Source organism: Phragmites australis, chromosome 8, assembly GCF_958298935.1.
Source record: "Phragmites australis chromosome 8, lpPhrAust1.1, whole genome shotgun sequence".
In the NCBI taxonomy this organism is placed as follows: Eukaryota; Viridiplantae; Streptophyta; class Magnoliopsida; order Poales; family Poaceae; genus Phragmites; species Phragmites australis.
In genome coordinates this window covers 9,188,459-9,213,281 of record NC_084928.1, presented here as the reverse complement: position 1 = coordinate 9,213,281, position 24,823 = coordinate 9,188,459, and the positions used below count along the sequence as shown (strand labels likewise).

The 24,823-nt window shown below is 46.0% G+C and overlaps 3 protein-coding genes across 3 annotated transcripts; 1 reads left to right on the top strand and 2 right to left on the bottom strand.

The window, feature by feature from the left end:
• Positions 1–7,003: 7,003 nt before the first annotated feature.
• Positions 7,004–9,676, top strand: LOC133926553 (ATP-dependent zinc metalloprotease FTSH 6, chloroplastic-like). Its single transcript, XM_062372542.1, has 2 exons — positions 7,004–8,756; positions 8,852–9,676. The coding sequence occupies exons 1-2, from the start codon at positions 7,297–7,299 to the stop codon at positions 9,432–9,434; spliced, it is 2,043 nt and encodes a 680-aa protein (XP_062228526.1). The 5' UTR covers positions 7,004–7,296; the 3' UTR covers positions 9,435–9,676.
• Positions 9,645–10,853, bottom strand: LOC133927581 (protein RKD5-like). The gene is made up of 4 exons (XM_062374041.1): positions 10,751–10,853; positions 10,449–10,585; positions 10,003–10,352; positions 9,645–9,893 (listed from the first exon to the last, which is right to left on the bottom strand). The coding sequence occupies exons 1-4, from the start codon at positions 10,771–10,773 to the stop codon at positions 9,645–9,647; spliced, it is 759 nt and encodes a 252-aa protein (XP_062230025.1). The 5' UTR covers positions 10,774–10,853.
• Positions 10,854–11,506: 653 nt separating this feature from the next.
• LOC133926552 (pentatricopeptide repeat-containing protein At1g62260, mitochondrial-like) lies at positions 11,507–13,730 on the bottom strand. The gene has a single exon (XM_062372541.1). It carries the CDS (start codon positions 13,686–13,688, stop codon positions 11,646–11,648), a length of 2,043 nt encoding a protein of 680 aa, XP_062228525.1. The 5' UTR covers positions 13,689–13,730; the 3' UTR covers positions 11,507–11,645.
• Between the last annotated feature and the right edge of the window lie 11,093 nt (positions 13,731–24,823).

The window sequence follows — 24,823 nt, the reverse complement described above, 5'->3', positions numbered from 1 at the left end:
GTTGGTAAGCAATCGAGACATTCTTAATATACGCCTTCTAGATTCCGGGAGTATCAGGTACCGTAGATTCGGCTTCGTAATATACTCCTTATGTGTATATACCACATAGTTAGATATTCGATAGTAGCCCCCTAACTCTACTCAGCAGGGAGAATTTCTGCAAGCGCCTACTCGAGTACTACCAAGTCTAAGCCTGGTCGAGTAAGGTATATCGAACTTACAATTGAAAGAATCGAATAAGAAGAGGCCCTGCTCCGAGAATCAAGTGGAAACACTTTTGGGTCAAATGTCTTGTTGTTATCCGCACTCGAGACTTGATAAGGGCCAATAATATCGACTCCTCGACATCCATCTCTAAGTAGAGTTAAAAAAACCTTTTGAAATTTAAAATAACGGGTATAGGAGCATTTAATGCTCGCAGAATATAGATGGGCGTGCAGAGATCCACACGTCGTCACCATGCCGCTTTTCACGCTAATGGAAGCGCCAAAATTTTCATCCGAAGTGGAAACAAATTCCGAGTCTCACCTTAAAGCAAAGCCTATTTACTTATCTGAGGGGGAGAATTTCACCGTTATTGTCTTAGCCTCATTGCCTCCTCTGCAGTCTCGCCCTTCAAATTCATCCACCATTGCTCACCTTCCACTCAAAGACTTCATCTTTCACTTCGGATCTTATGGCGAAAACTCCAGACTGGGCAACTTTGCCTTTGGTGGTGCTCGACACTATCTCCACCAAACTGCAACATTTAGAAGATTTTGCCTTCTTCTGTTGCGTCTTCTTCTCATGGCATGAAGTGAGTAGGACGGCGGAATTTTCTCCTTGGATCCTGAAAGGACCATTAGTGCACGTGGATGGCTTGGTGGAGGTCAATTGCCTGGGAAGTGAAGCAGTTTTTTACCTTAGTTTTCAAGGTTTAATCAGCGATAGCTGGGAGATGATTGGGGCCTCGAACGGGGTATTGATCTTCATAGAGCGAGGGCGTCAGATCAAAGGTAGAGTAGTTAACACAGTGATAGGATGGTTCTGTAATCTCCCATCGCTTTCGTATGATGCTTTCTGGGTGAACCTGGATCATGCTGATGCATCATAGGATCCTGCCCACATGTACAACCAAACCACTAGCCTCAACCTCCACAACTTTGACGAAAATAGTGTCTGATCCTTTTCCCAAGAAATACATACCAGATACTCCGCCTGATGGGGTTGAAGTGCCCATGTGCTGGAGTGAAGATATTTGTTGGGTGATGAAGTCTTCCAAGTTATCCTACACCTACGGAAGGAGGTTCTTCATGTGCCACAACTACAAGTACGATCTACTCCAAGGAAGCACCAACGTTGGCTCCTATCTCCTGGTAATAACTTCTTGCCAAACTACTACAAAAACAACTAAGATTTACCACTTCATATTTTTGGTCTTCATTGCAGTTGCTGCCACCACTAAGTGACTTCTTACAGTGATCCTCCTTCACATCGAGCACCGTACCTCTTGGAGATGCTTCCATGAGTGGAAGCCGGTGAGAGGAGGGAGGCTACGCGCAAGCACATTCAGGAGGAGCATCATAAGATGAGGGATGAACATAACAATATGATGTTGTAGGGTTGTGAGGCGGAGAGGGAGAGGAAGAGGGAGAGGGCACGTCGAGCATGTGACGCAGGACCTGAAGCGGTGAGGAAGGGAAAGTAGCTATGTTGCACTCAATAGATTATATGTTGTAATCCTGTTGTTTATATTTCCTAAGGCATGTTAGGTTTAAACACGGTACTTGTTTAGGTCATAATGATCATGTACCGTACATGCCAATGCATGTGCATGTCGTTGTTTCCATTAAATCACCATGTTCAACTTTCCATTTCTGTCAAATTCGGGTATCTAAAATATTGCACAAATATCTAATGGCACTGGACGATTCGACAACAAAAAAATTGGCATAAATTAAATTATTTCGGCCATAGCATGGTGTCGCCCATTCATAGGGTGACATCTTGCTGTCGCTTGTTCAACGGGCGAGACAAAGATGTCACCTAGTGAACGGGTGACACGTGTCACTCACAGGTTTTTTAATTCCCTACTAGCCAGGGCCCACAAGGTCTCACCTGGTGAGGCCTTGCTCTTGCTTGAATTGAATAAGCGAGACCTTGCTCTCACTTGAAGAACGGATGACGGTAGCTTATTGCTACTATTTTTCAAAACAGTCATGTAATTATACAAATATTTTAAAAAAATATAAAAAATTTGCACACTGGCCCTACCTGTCTATCGTGAAATCCCATGCCCAGTATAGTAGTAAATGTGAGCTGCGTCCTCAGGCTGATCGAAGCTTATCTAACTTTAGAATGGGCCGAAGCCTGGAGCACTCTATATACATACACACACACACACACACACACATATATATATATATATATAGCTCATTCATCGGGCAAGATCAAGATTTAGCCTTCTGAACGGGTGAGACCTTGTAGGGCCCGACGGTCAGAGTATATAAAATAGTTTTCCCTAAGGTCTTTCCCGCTGAACGGGAGAGTTCTTCATTGCTGTGACGCCCGCGGGCCCACCCAAAAGGTCTTGCTCAAATAGTGGGTGAGACTTTTTGGCTATATAATTCGGCCGGCGCGGCCCTGCCGACGTCAGCACCCCATTTGCTTCGAACTCAGCCAAGAGATGGCAAAGAGGGGTGGGGTGGGGAGGAGAAAATTTGCGATGAAGCCCTATCGAAGTAAAGATGTATGTTTGTTTTCTCTGATTTTTTTTTTTTACAAATTCAGTAGGATAGCCACTAGTACTAGGTTTTGATATAGGTTAGAGGTTAGTTCTAGGATTTTTTTACAAATTCAGTAGGATAACCACTAGACATAGGTTAGAATATAGATCTTGGTTTAGAATTAGAGTTAAATATAGTTTAGCAACTAGATCCTATTTGTACGTATATTTTAGTAATTAGATGTAGCATTTAGACATATGTTAGATATTAGATGTAAGATTTAGACATACTGTAGGCAAAACTGAGGTAGTAGATATATGATTTGGAGGTGTTTGATGTAGTGACCCAAGAATATTTTGTTACAGTATAGATTACATGTTGTGCCATGTATGTAATGAATTTTGCATTATTGTAGATGTTGTTTTACATAATATTTTATGTTCTATCGCAATAATGTTAGGGTTTTTATCGATGGTTGTCAGGTATGTCTGACTAGTGAAAATTTAGGATTTTTTATGAGGATAGTGAAATATTATATGGTCCGGAAGGGGTAGTACTGTCCGTATTTCAGTTAATGGACAATGGTATCTCCAGATCTATGCACAAAAGTATCGGACACTTGTACGCCTGGTTAATGCGGAGTTTTAAAATAGATCTCGAGATTCAAGAGATGACCATTAGTATTGTGGCCAACCGTCTTAGAGATGATATGTACTAGGAAGTGTACCTGCTCAGGGAAGATGACATGCAGGATGTTGTGTGCAGAGGTTGACCTCCTATGTTGCTTGTGCAATGGAAGATTAAGGAGATAGTTGGGAAGATGCAGGGTAGGGCTACGTGAAGTAGGAGGGTGATGAATGTCGATTCAGATAGTGTACATTCATCGGATTATCCGACTAAACCGACCGGTGAGGCAGACGAAGGGGAACGAATCCCTTCTCTAATTGAACAGATGGCGTGGGATAATTTTGAGACTAACGAATCTCCTGAGCATGATATCTCAAATGATGAGGACGATGCTCCTGTTCCCACAGACTGGAACAATCTCAACTTTAACAACCTTGTGATCAATGAGGGGAATCAAGTGCCCTGATTGTATATGCAGAATGAGGTCACCGAGAGTGCTAGGTATCCTACCAATCAGGCTATGAAGGATGCTGTGACTCAATTGATGACATCACTTCGATGGTAATTTTATGTTGTCAAGTCAAGCAAGAAGGAATATGATGTCAAGTGCATGAAGGGAGGGTTGCTCATGACGGGTGCACGACTTTAAGGGGAAGTGAGTTGAGTATTAGGAGGTGTCGATTATGGTCGACCATACTTGCATGATGGATGAACTTGAGCCCAGTCACAGGAACATCACCTTAGCCTCAGCATTAGCCTTTTCAGATGTAAGTTTTTTAGAAGCAGCTTTTTTAGATGTAGGCTTTTTAGAAGTAGCATTTTCAGAAATAGTCTTTTCAGAAGTAGCATTTTTAGTTGATATGACCACACCTTTCTGCAGAATCAACTACTTTGCAGGGTTGATTTCCGTGGACTTAGTCCATGAGCCAGGATAAATCCGTTGTATAAATAGATGATCTTCTGCCCATATGTACAACCACACCAGTAGCCTCAACCTTCAAAACTCGGACGAAAATGATGTCCAATCCATTCCCTAAGAAATACATGTCGGATACTATGTCTGATGAGGTCAAAATGCCCATATGCCGATGTGGACATATTTTTAGGGTGATGAAGCCCTCCAAGTTCTCCTACATTTACGGAAGGAGGTTCTTCATGTGCCACAACTACGAGTATGATCTACCGTACAGAAGCACCAATATTGGCTCTCGTCGCCAAGTAACCTAGCCAAACTACTCCAAATACAATTAAGAATTACCACTTAATATTTTTATATCTGTTGCAGTCTCCGTCACCACTATATAATTTCTTACAGTGGCTAGATACTGAGCAGTCGTAAGTGGATATGTTCCTCCTTCACACTGAGCACTGCACCGCTTGGAGACGCTTCCATGAGATGAAAATTGATGAGAGGAGGGAGGCTATGCGCAAGCGCTTTCAGGACAAGCAACAAAAGATGAGGGAGAAGTGTAACCGCATAATGGCGGAGGCTTGTGAGGCGGAGAGGGAGAGGAAACATGAGAGGGCACGTCGGACGTGTGAGGCAGGACCGCAAGCGGCGAGGAGGCGAAAGTATCCATGATGCACTCAGTAGACCAGATGTTGTAATCCTGTTGTTTGCATTCTCTAATGCATGTTAGGTTTAGACGTGGTACTGGTTTATGTTATAATGATCGTGTATCGCATATGTCAACATCCGTGTATTGTCGCTGTCGCAGTTCTCATTAAAATAACTATGTTCAACTACCTGTTTCCGTCAAATTTGGGTATCCAAAATATCACACAAACATCTAATGACACTAGACGATTCGACAAAAAAAACCTATTATGCCGCAATTTAAATTAATTCGACTAAAGTAATATGTCGCCCGTTCACCGAGTGAGGCAAAGATGTCGCCCGTTCACCGAGTGAGGCAAAGATGTCGCCCGTTCACCGGACAAGATAAATGTGTTGCCTGTTCAGCAAGCGAGCGGGTGAGACCATATGGACCCCAACGGTCAATCACATTGCTCCCTCTGGTTTTTAATGCATTGACCGTTGGGATCCATATGGTCTCACCCGTTAATCGGACGACATCTTATTTTCGTCCGATGATCAGAAGACGGTAATCTATTTCTGCCATTTCTTGAAACCGACATATAGTCTTGTAAATATTAAATAAAAAATATATAAAAATTTCACAGAAGGCCTGCTCATTCTAGGCTTAGTTGCAAGAAAACCCGAAATGACCAGCATCTATCCTCTGAAAATGGAGCATCTAGAAGCGCAATGCGCGCTAGCCAGTCTTTTTTATTTCTATACTTTTTAAATCCGGAAATTGCAAACATATAGATGACTGCACAATCCCACAAAATCTTTTTTATTAATCTAGCTATACCCTTATCCACTGAGTTAAATCTTGACAGGTCCACACTTGTGAACCATAAACAATCTCCCATTCTTCATAAAAAAATCTTGAAATACTACTTATCCAACATACTTTCCACAATTGATAAAAAACTATACTATGTAGGCGTACAACATGTGTATTATATCTATAACAATATAATATAATAAAACAAACATCAAATGTTAAGCTTAAAACATATGTGTAATAATTACTTTACATTTACGTTGCTCTGAAAACCTAGAGCTAATAACAACACAACTATCCTAATACAATCTAGGTTTAATAGTTATTCTATATTACTCTAAAAATCTAGATCTAATAACAACACAATTATCCCAATACAATCTAGATTTAATAGTTACTCTATATTACTCTAAAAATCTAGTTCTAATAACAATATAACTGTCCTTAAATTAGATATGCTCATATTGCTCTAATATAACTAAATTCTATATCCGAACCTATGTCACAAATTGATTGCTATCCTAATTGATTTGTTAAAAAAAAATCAAGATTAGAATTATTACCTCTACTATAGATGAAATCCAGTAGTGGTCGCCGTTCTTTCCCTACCCTCATTTTCTCTCTTTATGTAACGCCTATGGAAAGAAATGAGCCGGTAGAGTGGTGAGAGGCCGATCACCTCTTTTATAGGAAAAGCCATCACCCTTACTACGGGTGACAACTTTTCAGAGCAGCCTGTGTGCGTGTCGTGACTGTTGTTGTCCTTTGGAAAGATGATAGGTGTGTGACATCCAATGCCGTGGCCTAGTCATTCAATTCGAAGACTCTGACTCCTCTAGTTGTCTATTGAACGGATGACAAGAGTATATCAATGGGTGACAAGAATATAGATTTATAATTATTCATAACGATACATATATTTGTAAAATCCGAATTTAGAAAAAAAATTCGCGGTAGCCTCTCACCTGTCGTTTCCGCCGAAGAGCAACAAGGACTTCTGGTATTGTCCACGTGAGCTAGCGAGACCCAACCGGACAAGTGGCACACCCACATGCTGCTACGCGTGCAGCTGCGCAGGTGCAATGCAACGGCTAGGCGCGGCGCGGGTCGCGACCAAAACCCACCACGCGCAACTAGAGCTTACTACTGTAGGCTGGGCCGAGGAGCCACACAATTGGCTGGCCGGATTCGCCCCGGGACGCGGAATTATCCGTCCGCGCAGCCGACGGGTTCCAGACGCTACGAGAAGCGGAGCCGGACAAACCCAGCCACCAACTCACGAAACTACCGGAGGAATCCCATGAAAGAAACCTCCTCAAATCGCCGCGAAATTGTCGTCACGAGCGAGATCAAGTGCCAGTAGTACGAGTTGCATTCAGTATCCACTTGAACACTCCGCGACATGAAGCTATTTAAACCAGGGTTCGCCGTCCGTTCCCTCCAGAATCCCAAGGACTGAACACGGCACTGCGACACGACGAGCCGTAAGATCAGCAGTTGGCTAGTAGCTTTGCTCGGTGGTAGCTTGAACTCAAGTGCCTGTAGTAGCATTGCTCGGTAGTCACTTCTCAGTACTCGGTAGCAGAGTAGTCTAGTCTAGCTAGTTGCCGATGTCGCCGACGGCCATGTCGCTGACCACAACGAGCCGCCTGCCCATCTGCTGGGCGCAGGACGTGTCCAAGCGGGCGCCTCCTGTTGCTAAGGTCACGCCTCCTTCGTCGTCGGACGCCACCGGTCTCAGCAGGAGAAGGCTGCTCCAGTCCGCGGGTCTTGGCCTCGGGATCGGGCTCGCCGCCGCGACGAAGCCGGCGCGGGCCGAGACGGCGCCCGCGCTTGCGCCGGATGAAGTGACGTCGAGCCGGCTGTCCTACTCGCGGTTCCTTGGCTACCTCAACGCCGGCGCGGTGAAGAAGGTGGATTTCTTCGAGAACGGCACGGTGGCGGTCGTCGAGGTGGACGACCCGGCGCTGGCGAGGGTGCACCGCGTGAAGGTGCAGCTCCCGGGGCTCCCCGCCGAGCTGGTGCGGAAGCTGCGGGACAAGGGCGTCGACTTCGCGGCGCACCCCGTGGAGCCCAACCTCGGGCTGATGTTTCTCGACTTCCTCCTCAACTTCGGCTTCCCGCTCCTCCTCGTCGCCTCGCTACTCTTGCGGTCGGCGACCATGAACAACCCCGGTGCCCCGGGAGGGCCCGGCCTGCCGTTCGGGCTTGGTAAGTCGAAGGCCAAGTTCCAGATGGAGCCCAACACGGGGATCACGTTTGACGACGTCGCCGGCGTGGACGAGGCGAAGCAGGACTTCCAGGAGATCGTGCAGTTCTTGAAGTCGCCGGAGAAGTTCACGGCGTTGGGCGCTCGGATCCCCAAGGGGGTGCTGCTGGTGGGACCGCCGGGGACTGGGAAGACAATGCTGGCGAAGGCCATCGCGGGGGAGGCCGGCGTTCCCTTCTTCTCGCTGTCCGGGTCGGAGTTCATCGAGATGTTCGTCGGCGTGGGCGCGTCGCGGGTGCGGGGCCTGTTCAACAAGGCCAAGGCCAACGCTCCGTGCCTTGTGTTCATCGACGAGATCGACGCCGTCGGCCGCCAGCGCGGCACGGGCATCGGCGGGGGCAACGACGAGCGGGAGCAGACGCTGAACCAACTGCTGACGGAGATGGACGGGTTCAGCGGCGACGGCGGCGTGATCGTGATTGCCGCCACAAACCGGCCCGAGATCCTTGACTCCGCCCTACTCCGCCCGGGACGCTTCGACCGGCAGGTCAGCGTCGGGCTCCCTGACGTGCGCGGCCGGGAGGAGATCCTCAGGGTGCACAGCTCCAACAAGAAGCTGGACCCCGACGTGTCCCTGAGCGTGGTGGCCATGCGCACGCCCGGTTTCAGCGGCGCCGACCTGGCCAACCTCATGAACGAGGCCGCCATCCTCGCCGGCCGACGCGGCAAGGACCGCATCACCGTCAAGGAGATCGACGACTCCATCGACCGCATCGTCGCCGGCCTCGAAGGCACTAGCATGACCGACGGCAAGAGCAAGATGCTCGTCGCCTACCACGAGATCGGCCACGCCGTCTGCGCGTAAGTAAACAAACCTTTCCTTGTTTCCAAGTTAATATTCCATCAAGTGATCACCTAACAATAACTAATCGATTCGTGTGCGCGCGCGCATGCAGGACGCTGACGCCGGGGCATGATGCGGTGCAGAAGGTGACGCTGATCCCGCGGGGGCAGGCGCGCGGGCTGACGTGGTTCCTGCCGGGGGATGACCCGACGCTAGTGTCCAAGCAGCAGATCTTCGCGCGCATCGTGGGCGGGCTCGGCGGGCGCGCCGCCGAGGAGGTGATCTTCGGCGAGCCTGAGGTGACTACGGGCGCGGCGGGCGACCTGCAGCAGGTGACACAGGTGGCGCGGCAGATGGTGACCACTTTCGGGATGTCGGAGATCGGGCCGTGGGCGCTCACGGAGCCGGCCGCCCAGAGCGGCGACGTCGTGCTGCGGATGCTGGCCAGGAACTCCATGTCCGAGAAGCTCGCCGCGGACATCGACAGGGCCGTGAAGCACATCATCGACCAGGCGTACGAGGTCGCCAAGGCGCACGTCAGGAGGAACCGGGCAGCGATTGACCAGATGGTGGACGTGCTCATGGAGAAGGAGACGCTCACCGGCGACGAGTTCAGGGCGATCTTGTTGGAGTACGTGGACATTGGCAAGGAGCAGAGGGAGACGGCGGCCCGGACAGAGCTGGTCACTGCTTGAAGCTTGAAAAGAGTAGTGTAGAAAGATAGCAATAGTATAGCGTAGTGTAAATATGTACTCGAGATACTTGATACAAGATGAACTCTTTTGATGCAAGGACGAGTTGATCCTCGTTCTGTTAAGAACTTAAGATTACTAGTAGTACTACATTCAGCATAAAAAAGGACATAGGATAATCTGAATGTCCGTGATGACGATTGCAAAAGGACCTCATTGCTCATATATGGAGTAAGTTGCTTGGACTCGGTGCTTCTGGAATCTTGATGCCTCCCCAGCTTCAAGAGCTAAGAGCCGTCTCTTCTTGTAGCTGGCCTTGAAGCAGGCCTGCCTGAGCCTCTTCGTCTTCTCTTCGAGCTCAACATTCGGCATCTGCTCCAGGAGCTGCTTCTCCTGCTGCAGCATCTCCACCAGAGCCCTCAGTTGCCCCTCCCCGGTCGCCTTGCCTGCCTCCTGCAGGACCTGCACCGTGATCGGTCGACCTCGCAAAGATTTACGTATGAAAGAAATACAAACTTCTATCCTACTTGATGAAGAGCATTGCCATTATGAAACTGTGGAGAACGAGGACCTGGACATTGTTAATGAGAGTCTGCAAGCTCTTCATCTTGCGGTGTGGCCACCTGGGGATGCCCAGCTCCCTGCACCTCTTCTTCAGGAGGGTGAGCCCGACGTTGAGCTCTCGTGCCGCCTGCGTGATGGGCATGTAGAAGTATTGCGACACGAGCTCGAACGTCAGGGCCTTCTCCTCCAATCCGACACGGTCTGCTCTGACGATCTTGGAGTTGGAGGACACATTCTTCTGCTCACTGTAACACAGCTTAGGCAATTTCTTTTGGCCTTGTTCTGTCTTGTTGTCAGCTTGTTCCATCGCATCCCAATGCCTCAGCACATCATCCTCAAATATGGCGTCGAGATCGTCTGCGTCTCAAGGAACAAGACATTGAGCTCTACAAGTTTGGACGATGCCGCTCTTGTCTTGCATGAATCTGAATTCCAGAAATAAAAGAAACATACCTTGCAAGACATTGCTTGGCGTAATGGTAGAGCAGGATGATTGGAAGTGCAAACTTGGGAAGGAGACACCGGAGAGCAACGCTTCCTCTTCAAGCAGGTAGCTGTCAGGCCAAGCACTTGTCCAATATGGCCACAAGCTGGTGCATGGCAAAAAGAAAAGGATTAACCAACAGACATAAAAATATACTTTCTGATGTTTGTTGTACTCTGATCTTTGCTGTAAAAAGCTATACTAACACTCTGTACAGCCAAGAACATGGATGACTGTATGTTGGATGCAAGAACAACGAGTTTAGGAGTACCTGTCTTCTTGGCTGGCGTCCATTCTTCCGAGAGATGCTGGAATGGTGGGCAGCCAGCAATATATGGAGAAGATGGAAGACAAATGCGGCCCTTAAATCCTGAGATCATTGGGCAAACGGAAACGGCTATTAAAAACCATGCAAGGAATTAATGAAAAGAGTGGCTAATGGATGGGGAGTTACCGAAATAATTAGCTCTTGGTAATTGCAGAGCATGCCTTTGGGGTTTGTGCATTAGAGAGCATAGATAGTGGCCAATCAAAGCCTTTCGGCTAGATTCAGTTCAATATTTGTTTCCACTTGCAAGATTTGTTTTACTCTATAAATCTTTTGAAAGAAAACTTTACCCTACAGATTTCCTTTACCTGATTGATATTTTTTTGAACTTCTTTTTGCGCCTCTGAATCAACTAGTGCTCCATCAAAATACTCCTTCCTTTCTTGGATGTCCATGGCATATTTCCTGATTCATAGAATGGTTTTAGCAATAATAGCTATGCACAAAGCATTACATATTCATTTAAGAGACAGAGAGAGAGTTCGAACCCTCTTAATGAATTGTTGACTCACTTGAGTTGGCTCATCTCCATGTTTCTTAGGTTGTGCCATGCTATACAAACTCCGCAGGCAAATCACTGTATTATGGAAAAGCGAATCATTTACACGAGTCTGCTATTCTTCTTCATACGTTATATCTGACCAGTAGTGCGCACATAGATCAACAATTTTATCCAAAAAAATATTAAAATTCAAGTACTTAAAATAGAATTTGTGTTTTCATTTCCAGAAAGGTATAAATATTACATGAGTGAGACATGTACAGGTCAAGAAGAATTGAAGCTTCTACACTGCAAAACCTCTTCTCTGTTCCAAATACAACAATTTCCCTGTACCGTCTAGCTCCAATCTCTACATGACCTATAAAAACATTCTAACACTGAAAAAATCTCCTGGGTAAGGGGGTGCGAGGTATCCCCTGAGATGAAGACATGCACCTTGTCGTGCACATCAATCCAGCTGTACCCGGGATGCTTGTGAATGCCTTGCCGTTCCATGTCTTCCCTAACCACAGATGCACTTCCCCACCTCCCCTCATGGGCATGTAAGTTATGCATCAGAACATATGGAGCAGAACTCTCAGGATCAATCTTGGATAATGACTTGGTAGCCATCTGAGCAAGCGGTTCATTCTTTTTAGCAGTGCAGGCTCCAAGGAATGCCCCCCACACAGATTGGTCTGGAGCAATTGGCATGCTCTTAATCACCTCCAATGCGTCCTCAAGCTGGCCATGTCGTCCTATGAGATTGACGAGTGCAGCATAGTGCTCAACCTTAGCAGCAAGGCCGTACTCGTGAACCATAGTATGAAAAACCATCCGTCCTTCGGAGATAAGGCCAGCATTTCCACATGCACCCAGGAGAGAAATGAAAGTTATGTGAGTTGGCATAACCTTGGCACTTCTCATCTCCTCGAACAGCTGCAAGGCTTCTGTAGCACAGCCATGGTACGCATAACCTCCTATCAGAGCATTCCAAGAAACAAAATCTTTTTGTGTATGCATCTGCTTGAAGATGACTTTCGCATTGGTTAATTCACCACATCTGGAGTACATTGTTATAAGTGCATTGCTGGTTGCGATATCTGGCAGAAATGACTTTTCAATAAGTTGGTGGAGCTGAGCCCCGAGGCGCAACATAGCAAGTGAAGCACATGCTGCTAGAACTGAAGAGAAAGTGTGCCGATCAGGCCTCTCACTAACTTCTAGCATCCTTTGAAATAGCTTGATTGTACCATCATAGTCCCCATTTTGCTCATAACCTGATATCATTGTATTCCACGTGACGGTGCCACGCTCTGGAATCCTATCAAAGAATACCCGAGCATGCTCCACTTCCCCTTTTTGTGTGAATCCTCGTATCATTAAATTCCAGGTCACTGCATCAGGGTCTGGCACTTCCCAAAACAGCTTCTCTGCCTCGTCCATGTCTGAGGCTTGAGTATACCCTGAAATCATAGTGTTCCATGACACCAAGTCCTTATCTGGCATCTCATCAAACAATGCCCTAGCTGAGCCAATCTCTCCAGATCTGATATAGCACATCATCATCGAGTTCCACGACACAACATTCCTCTGAAACACCCTCCTCTTATGCACCTTGAGCCAGAGCTGTGCTTTCGGTATCATATCAAACAACCTTCTTGCATCGCTAACCCTCCCAACTTGTCCATAAGCAGCAATCAGAGTGTTGTAAGCATCAACAGCCTTGTCCATGTCCATCGCCCTCAAGCGCTTTGTCAACAGCTCCTCAGCCTCGTGCAGCCAGCCATTCCTGGTAAACCCAGAGACCAGCGCGGAAAGCGACACAGAGTCCTTGACAGGCATCGCCTCGAACACGTTCAGTGCCTTCTGCACCTGGCCAACAGCAAAGAACCCGGTAACCATTGTGTTCCAAGAAGCGATGTTCCTGTGCGGCATCTTGTCGAACATCTTCTGGGCCTCGGCCATAAGCCCGCGGCACGCATAGGCGCCTAAGAGGGTGGCCCACGTGACGTCGTCGCGCTGGGGCATTTCGTCGAACAGGCGGCGCGCCGCAGCGAGGTGGTCCGGCTGCGGCGAGCGCGCGTACGCGGCGAGGAGCGTGTTCCACGAGACGGCGTCGCGGAAAGGCATCGTGTCGAAGAAGGAGCGCGCAGCGCGGACGTCGCGACGGCGGGCGAGCGCCGCGAGAAGCGAGTTCCAGGTGACGATGGAGCGGGCCGGGAGCGCGTCGAAGAGGCGCCGGGCTGCGTCGAAGCGGCCGCGGCGGAGGAGCGCCACGAGGGAGCGGTTGTGCTGGCGGACGAGTTCGTCGGTGGGGGCCGCAGGTGCAGTAGCGGCCGCAGCGCCAGCGCGGCGGTATGCGACGGCCGCCGGGATGCGAGGCGGCCATCTCCGCATCAGGGACGGACCAGGCAGCGGTATATGGGCTTGGGTTGGGTCCAGCCCGAATCTGATGATTGATGTGGTCATGGTCCGACGAATTTTTTTATTTATATATTTTTATTTTTCAATATTAAAAAAACACATCTATTTAAAAAAATTATAGATCTAACCTATCGTTGGCTGTTGGAAGGGTGACAAGAAGTTGATTTCTATCCAACGTGCTAACTTATGAGGGCTATAGGGTTACGGTTGGAAATTAAATATATAGGTCGACGTGGGTGCCACGTTAAGGTCTCGTCCAACCAACGACATCAAGAGCGTCTACATTGGAGCGGAACCATTGAAAAAGGTGTTGTTCGTTCAATGAGTAATATATTTTTTATAGAAAGTATTGTATGTGACCGACACCATGCATATGACCCCATGCCACCATCTTGACTCGAGCCTACCATGCATGTGAGCCTTCTATGCATGTGATCTTTTGCCACCTTCCAATGTGCGTGCTCGCTTCATAGATGCAGGTGAGCTCACCAACGTACGTCCATGCCTGCCAACGTGCGTGTAGCACACGAGCCCTTTCAAGGTTTCGTCCTCGGATGGGGGTGACAACAAGGGGTGACAACGGGCGATATCTTTTGTTCCACGTCAAAGGGACGCAACGCTAGCCTGCCATGTCAAGGTGTCACCTGCTAATCAGGTGACACCTTGTTGTCACCCTTCCAACGATCAACGATAGGTTAGATCTGCAAATGTTTTTTTTAAATAGACGTGTATTTTGCAAATATTAAAAAATAAAAATATATAAATAAAAAAATTCGTGGTCCGGCCGAGTGATTGAGCAGGTTCGAACTCCCCAGGCCCAATGACCCACGTGAACAAGCTCATCGCTTCGATATGATAAAACAATGATTTTTTTAAAAATAAATCTCTGCTATATAAAGTGGGAGTTGATTCTACATCCTCCCACGTCCCCTCCTCACCCTATCTAATAAAAAACTCGATCTCCGTCTCACTACCCTCCCATCTAATAAAAATAAAAAAACAAAAAAACAAAAAACCATCTCACACCAAATCCATCCTGTCGGTGCATTGAGTAAAGGGGTAGCAAATAGGTCCCGCGAGGGATATAACGGCTAGAGGCGTATATTTCCTAAAACTAGTCATTTGTGCGACCAGGGTATGGTTCGCATGACCAGTACGAGGCATACGCGACCAGTCTCCCTGCACCATCACATAAACCTGTGACCGGCCTCACTAGTCGCAGGGCCGGATCCAACACAACATGTCCAATCGTATTTATTGATATTTACTCAAGTATTTTCCTTCCCTAGGTGCCAACTCCAGTGGGTGAAGTCATGGATGGCGCAGAGGCGCAGAGTGGGACTTTTGCAGGTTGACGCAGCACCGCACGATGGATGAGACATTGTCAGCAGGCCGACCAGGCAAGTGGTCAGGGACGGTCCTCCGTAATGATGGCTTTGGTTAGATATTAGGATGAGCAGGGTCTTCTGTTTGGACCCACACATAAGTTCTTCTCCTCTCGACTATATAAAGGGATGAGGACCCCATTTATAAGGAAGGGGAGATCAAGTCTGGCAGCCAGCTAGAACGACCTCTGTAACCGATTGAGATCCTCCATAACACAACACACTGAATGTAGGGCTATTATCCTCCGGGAGGCCTGAACCTGTATAACTCCATATATCCCTGAGTCCACTGTACACGCACACATAGATTCTTGAAATGTCGTTCATGTACCCATTGTCCAGCATATCCCAAAATTATTATCAGGGACTAACCCTCGATATTTTGTGCGTCAGGTAGTAGACACGTTTTCATCATTTCATCAAGTTTGAAAAACTTGATTAGGTTACCTATGGCCGAATCCACGGCAACCGTTGAGTCCTATTCCAAGGACCTTGGCCACCACGAGGTATTCATCATGGTGTACCACCCGAATGAACCCAGTGTACTCTAGGCATGGGACACCGAGATGGAGTCTGGGAGCTCCGAGACCCAATGCGAGATCTACATTGCAAACCATGCAGCAGGGGGCGCTTGAGGCCCTCATGATGAGCTCATGGCTCCTTCGGATACGATCAATACCACCAATAATTCTCAAATCATACAAGGTCTAATTACAAGAGCACGTGCATGACAATTAGACCACCAGATGAACTCGTTCCTTATTGTTCATGTTTCCTTGGATGGATTACTACTAAATTTTTGTGATGTTTTATTGCATAGGAACGTGGAAGAAGCATCTACCTGTTCTTACTTGTGTTCTCGATTCGCTTGCAGGAAAAGTCTTTTTGGTGAGGTCAACCGTATCTTGGCACGGTTGATAATCACGGAGTAGTGGTGTAGTGGTTGCGAGGGTTCTTGATTGTTTTGATCGGAGCTTTTGGATCATCAACGTCGAAACTCCACTAATCGAATTATCATATTACCTTCTGAATATCGGGTAAACGCGCATCAAGTGGTATCAGAGTCTCGGTTGCCCGTTAGTTATCCCTTTTGTTTCATCAAGTTCCTTTACCTAGAGTCCAAAAAATTACCCCATAAAAAAAGATTTAGATCTTAGTTTTCCATTGTCCAAACCACTTTTGCGCCTTTCGTAATTTTGTTTTTAGTTTTTGCGTTGTTGAGTTTGATTCCATCATCGGTGTTTTGTTGCTGGTCGAGTCATCGTGTTCTAATTTCTAGCGTCGAGTCTTTGCTAATTTAGTCGTTGAGTTACTCGGCTTGCCTAGTCTGCTATAGCCGAGTTTGTGTCCCACTCAGGGTCCCGACCAGTCACTCCGACCCCCTCTTGAATTGGAGTCATCCTCGACTCAAGCTCATCTTCTTCTCCCAAATATGGTTTCAATTCTGAAATGTTAAACGTGGAACTAACCCCAAAATTTGCAGGTATGTCAAATTTGTATGCATTGTTATTGATTTTCTCAATTATCTTAAATGGTCCATCAGCTCTAGACATCAACTTTGATTTTCTTAGTTCTGGAAACCTATCCTTCCTCAAATGCAACCAAACTAAATCACCCAGTTCAAATTTTATTTCCTTCCTACCTTTACTTCCAGCAATCTTATACTTTTCAGTTATGGTCTCTATATTGTTTTTAGTTGTGTCATGCAACTTAAGAATAAACTCAGCACGTTTCTTAGCATCTAAATTAAGTCTTTCAAAAGTAGGCAAAGATAGTAAATCAATAGGAACACGGGGATTAAATATATACACTATCTGGAACGGACTTACCTTGGTGGTGGAGTGTATCGACCTATTGTAAGCAAATTCAATATGTGTAAACACTCTTCCCACATCCTCAAATTCTTCTTTAACTGCCCGCAACATAGCCGATAATGTGCGGTTGACAACCACTGCTTGATCATCAGTTTGGGGATGATATGTAGTAGAAAACAATAGTTTTGTTCCTAATTTATTCCAAAGTGATCTCCAAAAGTAACTCAAAAACTTTGTTTCACGATCCGAGATGATAGTATTAGGCACTCCATATAGTCGAACGATTTCCCTGAAAAATAAATCAGCTATGTTTGTAGCATCATCGCTCTTGTGATAAGGTATAAAATGTGCCATTTTAGAGAATCGATCCACAACTACAAATATGCTATCCCTCCCCCTCATTGTCTTAGGCAATCCTAAAAAAAAATCCATGAAAATATCCTCCCAAGGTACACTAGGAACAGGAAGAGGCATATAAAGGCCATGTGAATTTAAGCGAGACTTAGCTTTATTACAAGTGGTGCAACGTGACATGTAGCGCTCGATGTCATGTCTCATCTTTGGCCAAAAGAAATGAGCGGTCAGCACATCTTCAGTCTTCTTTTCTCCAAAATGTGCCATCAATCCTGCTCCATGTGCCTTCTTCAACAACAAAAGACGAACGGAGCTAGCTGGAATGCATAGCTTGTTAGCACGATAGAGAAATCCGTCATTCAGCACATATTTATTCCATGCTTTCTCTTCTGTACAATGTTCAAGCACTTTTTTAAAGTCTAAATTAGCAGCATATAAGTTCTTAATGGTCTCTAAACCAAAAATCTTATGATCAAGTTGAGATAACATGGTATAACGCCTACAAAGAGCATCAGCAATCACATTATCTTTTTCTTTCTTATGTTTTATGACATATGAAAATGACTCAATAAATTCTATCTATTTGCCATGTCATTGATTCAATTTAGCTTGACTTCTAATATATTTCAGTGATTCATGATCAGAATATATAACAAATTCTTTGGGCTATAGATAGTGTTACCAAGTTTCAAGAACACGAACTAAAGCATACAATTATTTATCATAAATGGAATAATTCAGACTTGGCCCACTTAATTTCTCACTGAAATAAGCAATAGGTTTACCTTCTTGAATTAGCACACATCCAATTCCAATCCCACTAGTATCACATTCTAGTTTAAAGGTCTTATCAAAATCAGGGAGTTGGAGCAATGGAGCATGGGTAAGTTTCTCTTTCAACAACCTGAATGCTTTTTCTTGTGCAGGTCCCCATTTAAAAATCACTCCTTTATTTTTCAACTCGTTTAATGGAGCAGCAATGGTGCTGAAATCCTGCAAAAATCGTCGATAACCCGCAAGATCATGAAAACTTCTTACTTGAGTAACAGTCTCAGGGGTCGGCCAGCTGTTTATGACTTCGATTTTTGCTTCATCCTCCTCTATTCCCTGTAGAGTAACAACATAGCCAAGAAAAGAAACTATATTCGTGCAAAAGGTGCACTTTTCGAGGTTACCGAACAAACGTGCATCTCTCAAAGCATTAAAAACAGCACGTAAATAATCAAAGTGTTGTTCTTGTGACTTGCTGTAAATCAAGATATCATCAAAGTAAACCACCACAAATTTCCAATAAAAGCATGTAAAACTTCGTTCATCAATCGCATGAAAGTACTAGGTGCATTAGTTAACCCAAAAGGCATTGCTAACCATTCATACAAACATTTTTAAATGCAACCTTCCATTCATCTCCAAGTTTCTTTCTAATCTGGTGGTATCCGCTTCGCAAGTCAATTTTAGTGAAAATTATAGAAACACTCAATTCATTAAGCATGTCATCTAACTTAGGGATAGGGTGACGATATCTGATAGTAATATTATTGATGGCTCTACAATTAACACACATACGCCAACTACCATCTTTCTTAGGAACAAAAAGAACGGGAACAACACAAGGGCTAAGACTTTCTCGTACATACCCGCGGTCCAAAAGGTCTTGGACTTGTCGTTGAATTTTCTTAGTCTTTTCTGGATTGGTCCTATATGCGGCACGGTTTGGCAAAGTTGCTCTCAGAATCAAATCAATTTGATGCTCATTCCCTCGAATAGGTGGTAATCACCAGGGTATCTCAGCTGAAAATACATCCACAAACTCCTGCAAAAGGTTAGCAACAGTAGGAGGCAAGGAGTTATATATATCCTCAAGTGAAACTAAAGTATCTTTGTATATCAAAGTATAGTATGGTAGCTCATTATCACAAATTTCAGTAAGATCAGATTTAGTGGCAAACATAACACACCCTTTCAGTTTAATTCCATCGGACTTATAAGTTGTTGTTGCTTTTTCCTTTTTGGGTGGAAAAACTTTTTCCGCTACTTGCTGATTTTCAGATTCATTCTCAAGCTCTTTTCTCTTATTTTTAGCTATCTCTTGTTCACATTTCACAATTTCAGCAGGGGTTAAAGGTAGAAAAGTTATTTTCTTTCCTTTATGCATAAGAGTGTACTTATTACTTCTACTATGATGTGTTGCATCAGTATCAAACACCCATGGTCGTTCTAGCAAAAGAGAGCATGCTTGCATAGGACTACATCGAAATCAGCACAATCATGGTATGAACCAATAGAAAAATGCATCCTAGCTGTTGCATTACCTTCACCTTACCACTATTGTTGAACCACTGAATGTGGTATGGATGAGGATGTGTTCTTGTCGGCAAGGAAAGTTTCTTGATCAAATCTAAACTTACTAAATTGTTGTAGCTTGCTCCATCAATAATGACTCGAACACGGAAGTCCTTGACTATGAGGAACATTTGAAATAGATTATGGCGTTGTAACTGTTCCGCTTGCTCCATTTGAGTACTTAACACTCGCTACACAATGAGTGTCCAATAATTCTCTGTTGCAGCTGCACTCAATTCTTCCTCATGGTCAATATCCGTCTCGTGTTTGTCCTCTTTACCTGCAGGGTTAGCTGCAAGAGCATATTTATCCTCAACATCACTAGCACTTACATATCCATCGTCCCATGTTGCAATGTATGCTCGCTAACTTGGGCAATTCTTCATGACGTGGCCCATTCCCTTGCATCGGTGGCATACAATCCCTGTAGAGGCAATCAAAGAAGAGTTCTTGGCTGGATCCTGCACACTTACGGATTTACTTACCTCAGGAGCATGTGACGGTATTGAGGGTACTACTGAACGCACCCTACTCGAGAAAGAGGCAGCAAACCGTGAAGTTGAACGTGGGGCTGTTTTGTCTTGACCCGACGTTGATTTTGAAGAAGTCGAGCTTCCAAAATTGTTATTTGGCCTCTATTATCGTCCCTGTAATTCTTTTTCTGCCAAACACGCAAGTTAGAACAATCTAGAAACACTATCGTACTTTGTAATCAACTATATCCTGATTTTTTTACGCCTTAACCCTCTATAAAAGCATGCCATTGCAGTCTCTTCATCCTCAATAATATCACAACACAACATACTAATTTGTAGCTCTTGATAATACTTTTCTACGGATCTATCACCTTGGTTTAAGCGATACAATTTCTTACCCAAATCACGTTTAAAAGAGGGTGGAACAAATCTATTACACATAGCAACCTTTAAAGCATTCCATGTCATAGGCGCTAATCCATCGATGCAAATTCTATTCCACCAGATGATTGCAAAATCTTTAAATTCACTAGTGGCTTGCCTAACTCTATTCCCTTCAGGAACCAAATGAGCATTAAACTTCTGTTCGACCGTCGTCTCCTAATCTAAATACTTTTCAACATCATAAGCACTCGCAAAAGATGGTATAGTAAATTTAACCTTAGCAAATGTATCATCATTCACACGTGGGTTATGTTGCTGAAAATCATTACCTCACATACCTTGATGGTTGAAGTTCAATCGATTCTGTTGTCGTGCATCAAAGGCGTCACGTTCTTGCCTCAAAATTTCTTCATCCGCGATGGACTCCTCTTGTTCATGAGTTGCAACATGAGGATCCAGTCGACCATTGTTCGGTGACAGATTAACCAATCGATCAAAGCGTGTATTGAATATTGCAATGCTTTCATTGAGTCGTTGCAATGTGGTATTGGTTCCCACAAGCTTCTTGTCAATGTCATCACTAATAGTTTACCGATGATCATCCAACAACATTGTGAGTCCTTCTCTCAAAACACACTCTTTCGCATCCGATGTTTTACGTGCCATGGTTAGTAGTAGATAGAAAATAACAAAAGATATTATCCCTATCGACTACTAGGTGGTGGAGGTGGAGTCACACACTCTCAAGTGTCTTATCACACCCTTTCAAGTGTTCTTACCATACAGCAGTTGGCACAACCGGTGGCTGGTTCGTGATACCTTATCGGGTGCGAGTGAGGTAGTTGCAAGGGGAGAAACCGTTTTGATCGAGAGAAGGTGTAGCTTGGACAGACAATATTTAGTAGCAAAGAATAGCAATAATTGAAATTAGATTAGCAAAGCTAAATAAAAGTCTATAGTACTCGTCACGGTTACTGGCCCGAACACGTTCCTAGAACTCGCTCAAGCAAGTCGAAAACTATAATAGACACCAGCACAATGGAACAAAATTCGCAATGCAGACTGATTCCTTTTTTTTGAATTCTCCCTCTTCTTTTTTTTTGCACTCTTTGCTTCTTTTTTTCGAATGTGATACAAACTCAAAACTCTTCTACTGTCTTTCTAAGACCAGTAAGGTATGTGGGTCACAAACGTTTTTTTGAAGAGTAGGGGTATAAAGGTAATAAAAAGATTCTCTCTCTGAACTCTGGCTACCTTTGTTTTGGCTATGGTGGTTGAATTCGAGAAGGTGGATGACTCCGACTAAGTGGTCAGATCCGAGAAGGTGGGTGGAGTGACTGGCAATGAGTGGATGGTTAGAGTGACTGGTCGGACCCCGAATGGTTGGTCGGAGTGACTGGTCAGACCCGAGTGGGTGGTCGAAGTGACTGGTCGGGACCCCGAGTGAGTGGTTGGGACACGAGGGGTGATCGGAGTGACTGGTCGGGACCCCAAGTGGGACACAAACTCGGCTATAGCAGACTAGGCAAGTCGAGTAACTCGACAACTAAATTAGCAAAGACTCGACGCTAGAAACTAGAACACGATGACTCGACCAGCAACAAGACACCAACAATGGACTCAAACTCAACAGCGCGAAAACTGAAAACAAAATTGCGAAAGGCACAAAGTGGTTTGGACAACGGGAAACTAAGATCTAAATCCTTTTTTTGTGGGGTAATTTTCTGGACTCTAGGTAAAGGAACTCGACGAAATAAAAGGGATAACTGAGATTACCTAACGGGTAATCGATGCTCTGATACCACTTGATGCACGTTTTTTCTATCTTCTGAAGATAATATGATAAGTCGATTAATGTAGTTTTGACGTTGATGATCCAAAGGCTCTGATCAGAACAGATTAAGAACCCTCACAACCACTACACCACTACTCCGTGGTTATCAACCGTGTCAAGACGTGGTTGACCTTGCCAAGAAGGTTTTTCCTGCAAGCGAATCAAGAACACAAGCAAGAACATGTAGGTGCAATCTGAATATTGCTAATTACCAATGAAGCACTTGAGTTTGGGGTTCAACAAACCGATAAACGGCGAAACTGTATTAAATAGAATAATCTAAGCTAAACCTAAGCTTAAACTACGATGGCTACTGTGTATATATAGGAGGGTCTGAAGAGGTTGACCTAGGGTTGTGCAACAATGGAAAGAGGCGTGCACAACCTGGACTCCGACTCCGACACGATTACAAAACCCGGCAGGGTTCAAAACGGTGACATAACACCTTATTTCTTTGACTCTGACTAAACTATAAGGAATATTTGGTCGAGCTCATATCAATTGGAAATAGCTCGTCGTAAGCTTTCCAGAATGTCCAAGATTGCTTAAAACGGACTTCGTATGAGAGAGTTACGCCCGTTTTACTGACGTGATGTCCTGGAACTCGACTTCGACCACGACCATGACTTCAACCACGACCACGACTACGATCACGACTTTGACCACGACCACAACTAGAGCTCACCCTTGAGTCCGAGTAGAGTTGGCCTTCGACGAGTGACGTCCGAGTAAGATTGTGGTGCTTCTCTCACGTTCCTATGAAATAAAACATCAAAAGAATTTAGTAGTAATCCATCCAAGGAAACATGAACAGCAAGGAACGAGTTCACCTGGTGGTCTAATTGTCGTGCACGTGCTCTTGTAATTGGACTTTGCATGGTTTGAGGATTATTGGTGATATTAATCGTATTCGAAGGAGTCATGGGCTCATCACCTCATATCCCAAGCGCCGGTGGTGAACCTCCAACTATACGCCCATAGGGAAACCAATCCAGCTCCAGACAAGCAGGTGCTTTGATATAGCCCCCGCATCCCTAGCACTGTCCCGAGGAGCCCCTACACAGGGTGCAGTCTACGGTGGCGTCATTGCCTTGGCCATCACACCACCCAAGCGTCAGGGGCTCCCCCCTCGCGACTTATCACTGCTTCGCGTCCAACATCTCGACTATGAGACCATGATGCTGGCGTAGAACCTACAGACCTTGCCAGTGCTCCTTAGCCACCCACCGGTACTTATACCAGAGGGCTCGCCTGTGGCACAGTGGCTGCGTGATCTCGCCCTCCTGTCCGAGACCAACCGACGCCAGATCGTGTCAACATGCACCGCGCCCATCGTAAAGGCCGATGAGGATCACGATTGCCAAGGGTCATAGCAGGGCCCATGGTGGAATAAGTCCTGTGCTCCCTCAACCACAGGGGGTACTCGTTGACCATCGCCATGTCGGGACAACCAACCTTCCAACCTGTGTGACTCTCTGTGCCAACGTGACCTCCGTGACGTGATTCAGAGCTAGGTGGTCACTAAAGAGCAGGAGGACCAGGCTAAGCAGGAGCAGGAAGGGGGCAAGCAGACCTATCGCATGCCTTCCCCCTGTAGGGAGGCATCAGACGGTTCCTCCCCATTGCTGGGACCCCGAGGCCATCGTCTCTCCCCCTGGGCTCGTGCCGTTGCCCAACAACAATTGGCTCCCCGTTACGGGACAGGGTGCAATGCCCTATCCGCGCGATTACAGGAGGTGCGTTGGCCGGACAAGTTTCAGCCTGTCCTAGCCAAGAAGTATGATGGCTCGACCAACCCGGAGGAGTTCCTACAAATCTACACCACCATGGTGCAGGCTACGGGAGGCCATGGGAAGCTCATGGCAACCTACTTCCCTACCGTCTTGACCAGTTCCGTCCAGTCCTAGCTGATGAACCTCCCCCACGGGTTAGTTCACTCCTGAGAAGACCTGTGCGACCAATTCGTTGTTAACTTATAGGGGTCCTACGTCTGACCAAGGGTCGAGGATGACCGATATTAGGTCCAGCAGTGACAAGGAGAGTCACCGTGAGACTTCATACGACGTTTCATTGAACGCTAGAATAACCAATTTGAAGGATCACAGGAGAATCTGTGATCATACCGTTCATGCAGGGGGTCAAAGACCAGAAAATAGTCGAGAATCTGGCCACCTGGGTAATCCAAAACACAACTGAGCTCTTCGAGGTCACGGACAACTGCATGCAGGCCGTCGAGGCCCGAGAGCGGCAGATCGATGCCAGGCCATAACCTGCTTCCGACCAGCCCACCTCTTCCAAAGGGGTTGGCCGGAAGGACAAGGAGAGCAAGCACAAGGCCAAACCTCCCGAGGTGTTGGCACATAAGCAAACCAGCCTAGAATACCGATGCTTCAGAAGGATGGGAAAAAGGGTCGGGGCTACTGCCCGATCCACCGTACAGACACCCACGACCTGACCGAGTGCAAGATCGTTCGAGGCATCATCGACCAGGAGCTCAGGGCGCGCAAGTACAAGCACG

What these genes read in the sequence shown, in the direction of transcription:
- LOC133926553 (XM_062372542.1), top strand. Translation starts at nt 7,297, where the DNA reads ATGTCGCCGACGGCCATGTCGCTGACCACAACGAGCCGCCTGCCCATC. An exon ending in ATCGGCCACGCCGTCTGCGC is followed by an intron (nt 8,757 to 8,851) that starts GTAAGTAAACAA and finishes GCGCGCATGCAG; the next exon opens with GACGCTGACGCCGGGGCATG.
- LOC133927581 (XM_062374041.1), bottom strand. Translation starts at nt 10,773, where the DNA reads ATGGACGCCAGCCAAGAAGACAG. An exon ending in GCCAAGCAATGTCTTGCAAG is followed by an intron (nt 10,353 to 10,448) that starts GTATGTTTCTTT and finishes CTTGAGACGCAG; the next exon opens with ACGATCTCGACGCCATATTT. An exon ending in CTCTCATTAACAATGTCCAG is followed by an intron (nt 9,894 to 10,002) that starts GTCCTCGTTCTC and finishes ATCACGGTGCAG; the next exon opens with GTCCTGCAGGAGGCAGGCAA.
- LOC133926552 (XM_062372541.1), bottom strand. Translation starts at nt 13,688, where the DNA reads ATGCGGAGATGGCCGCCTCGCATCCCGGCGGCCGTCGCATACCGCCGC.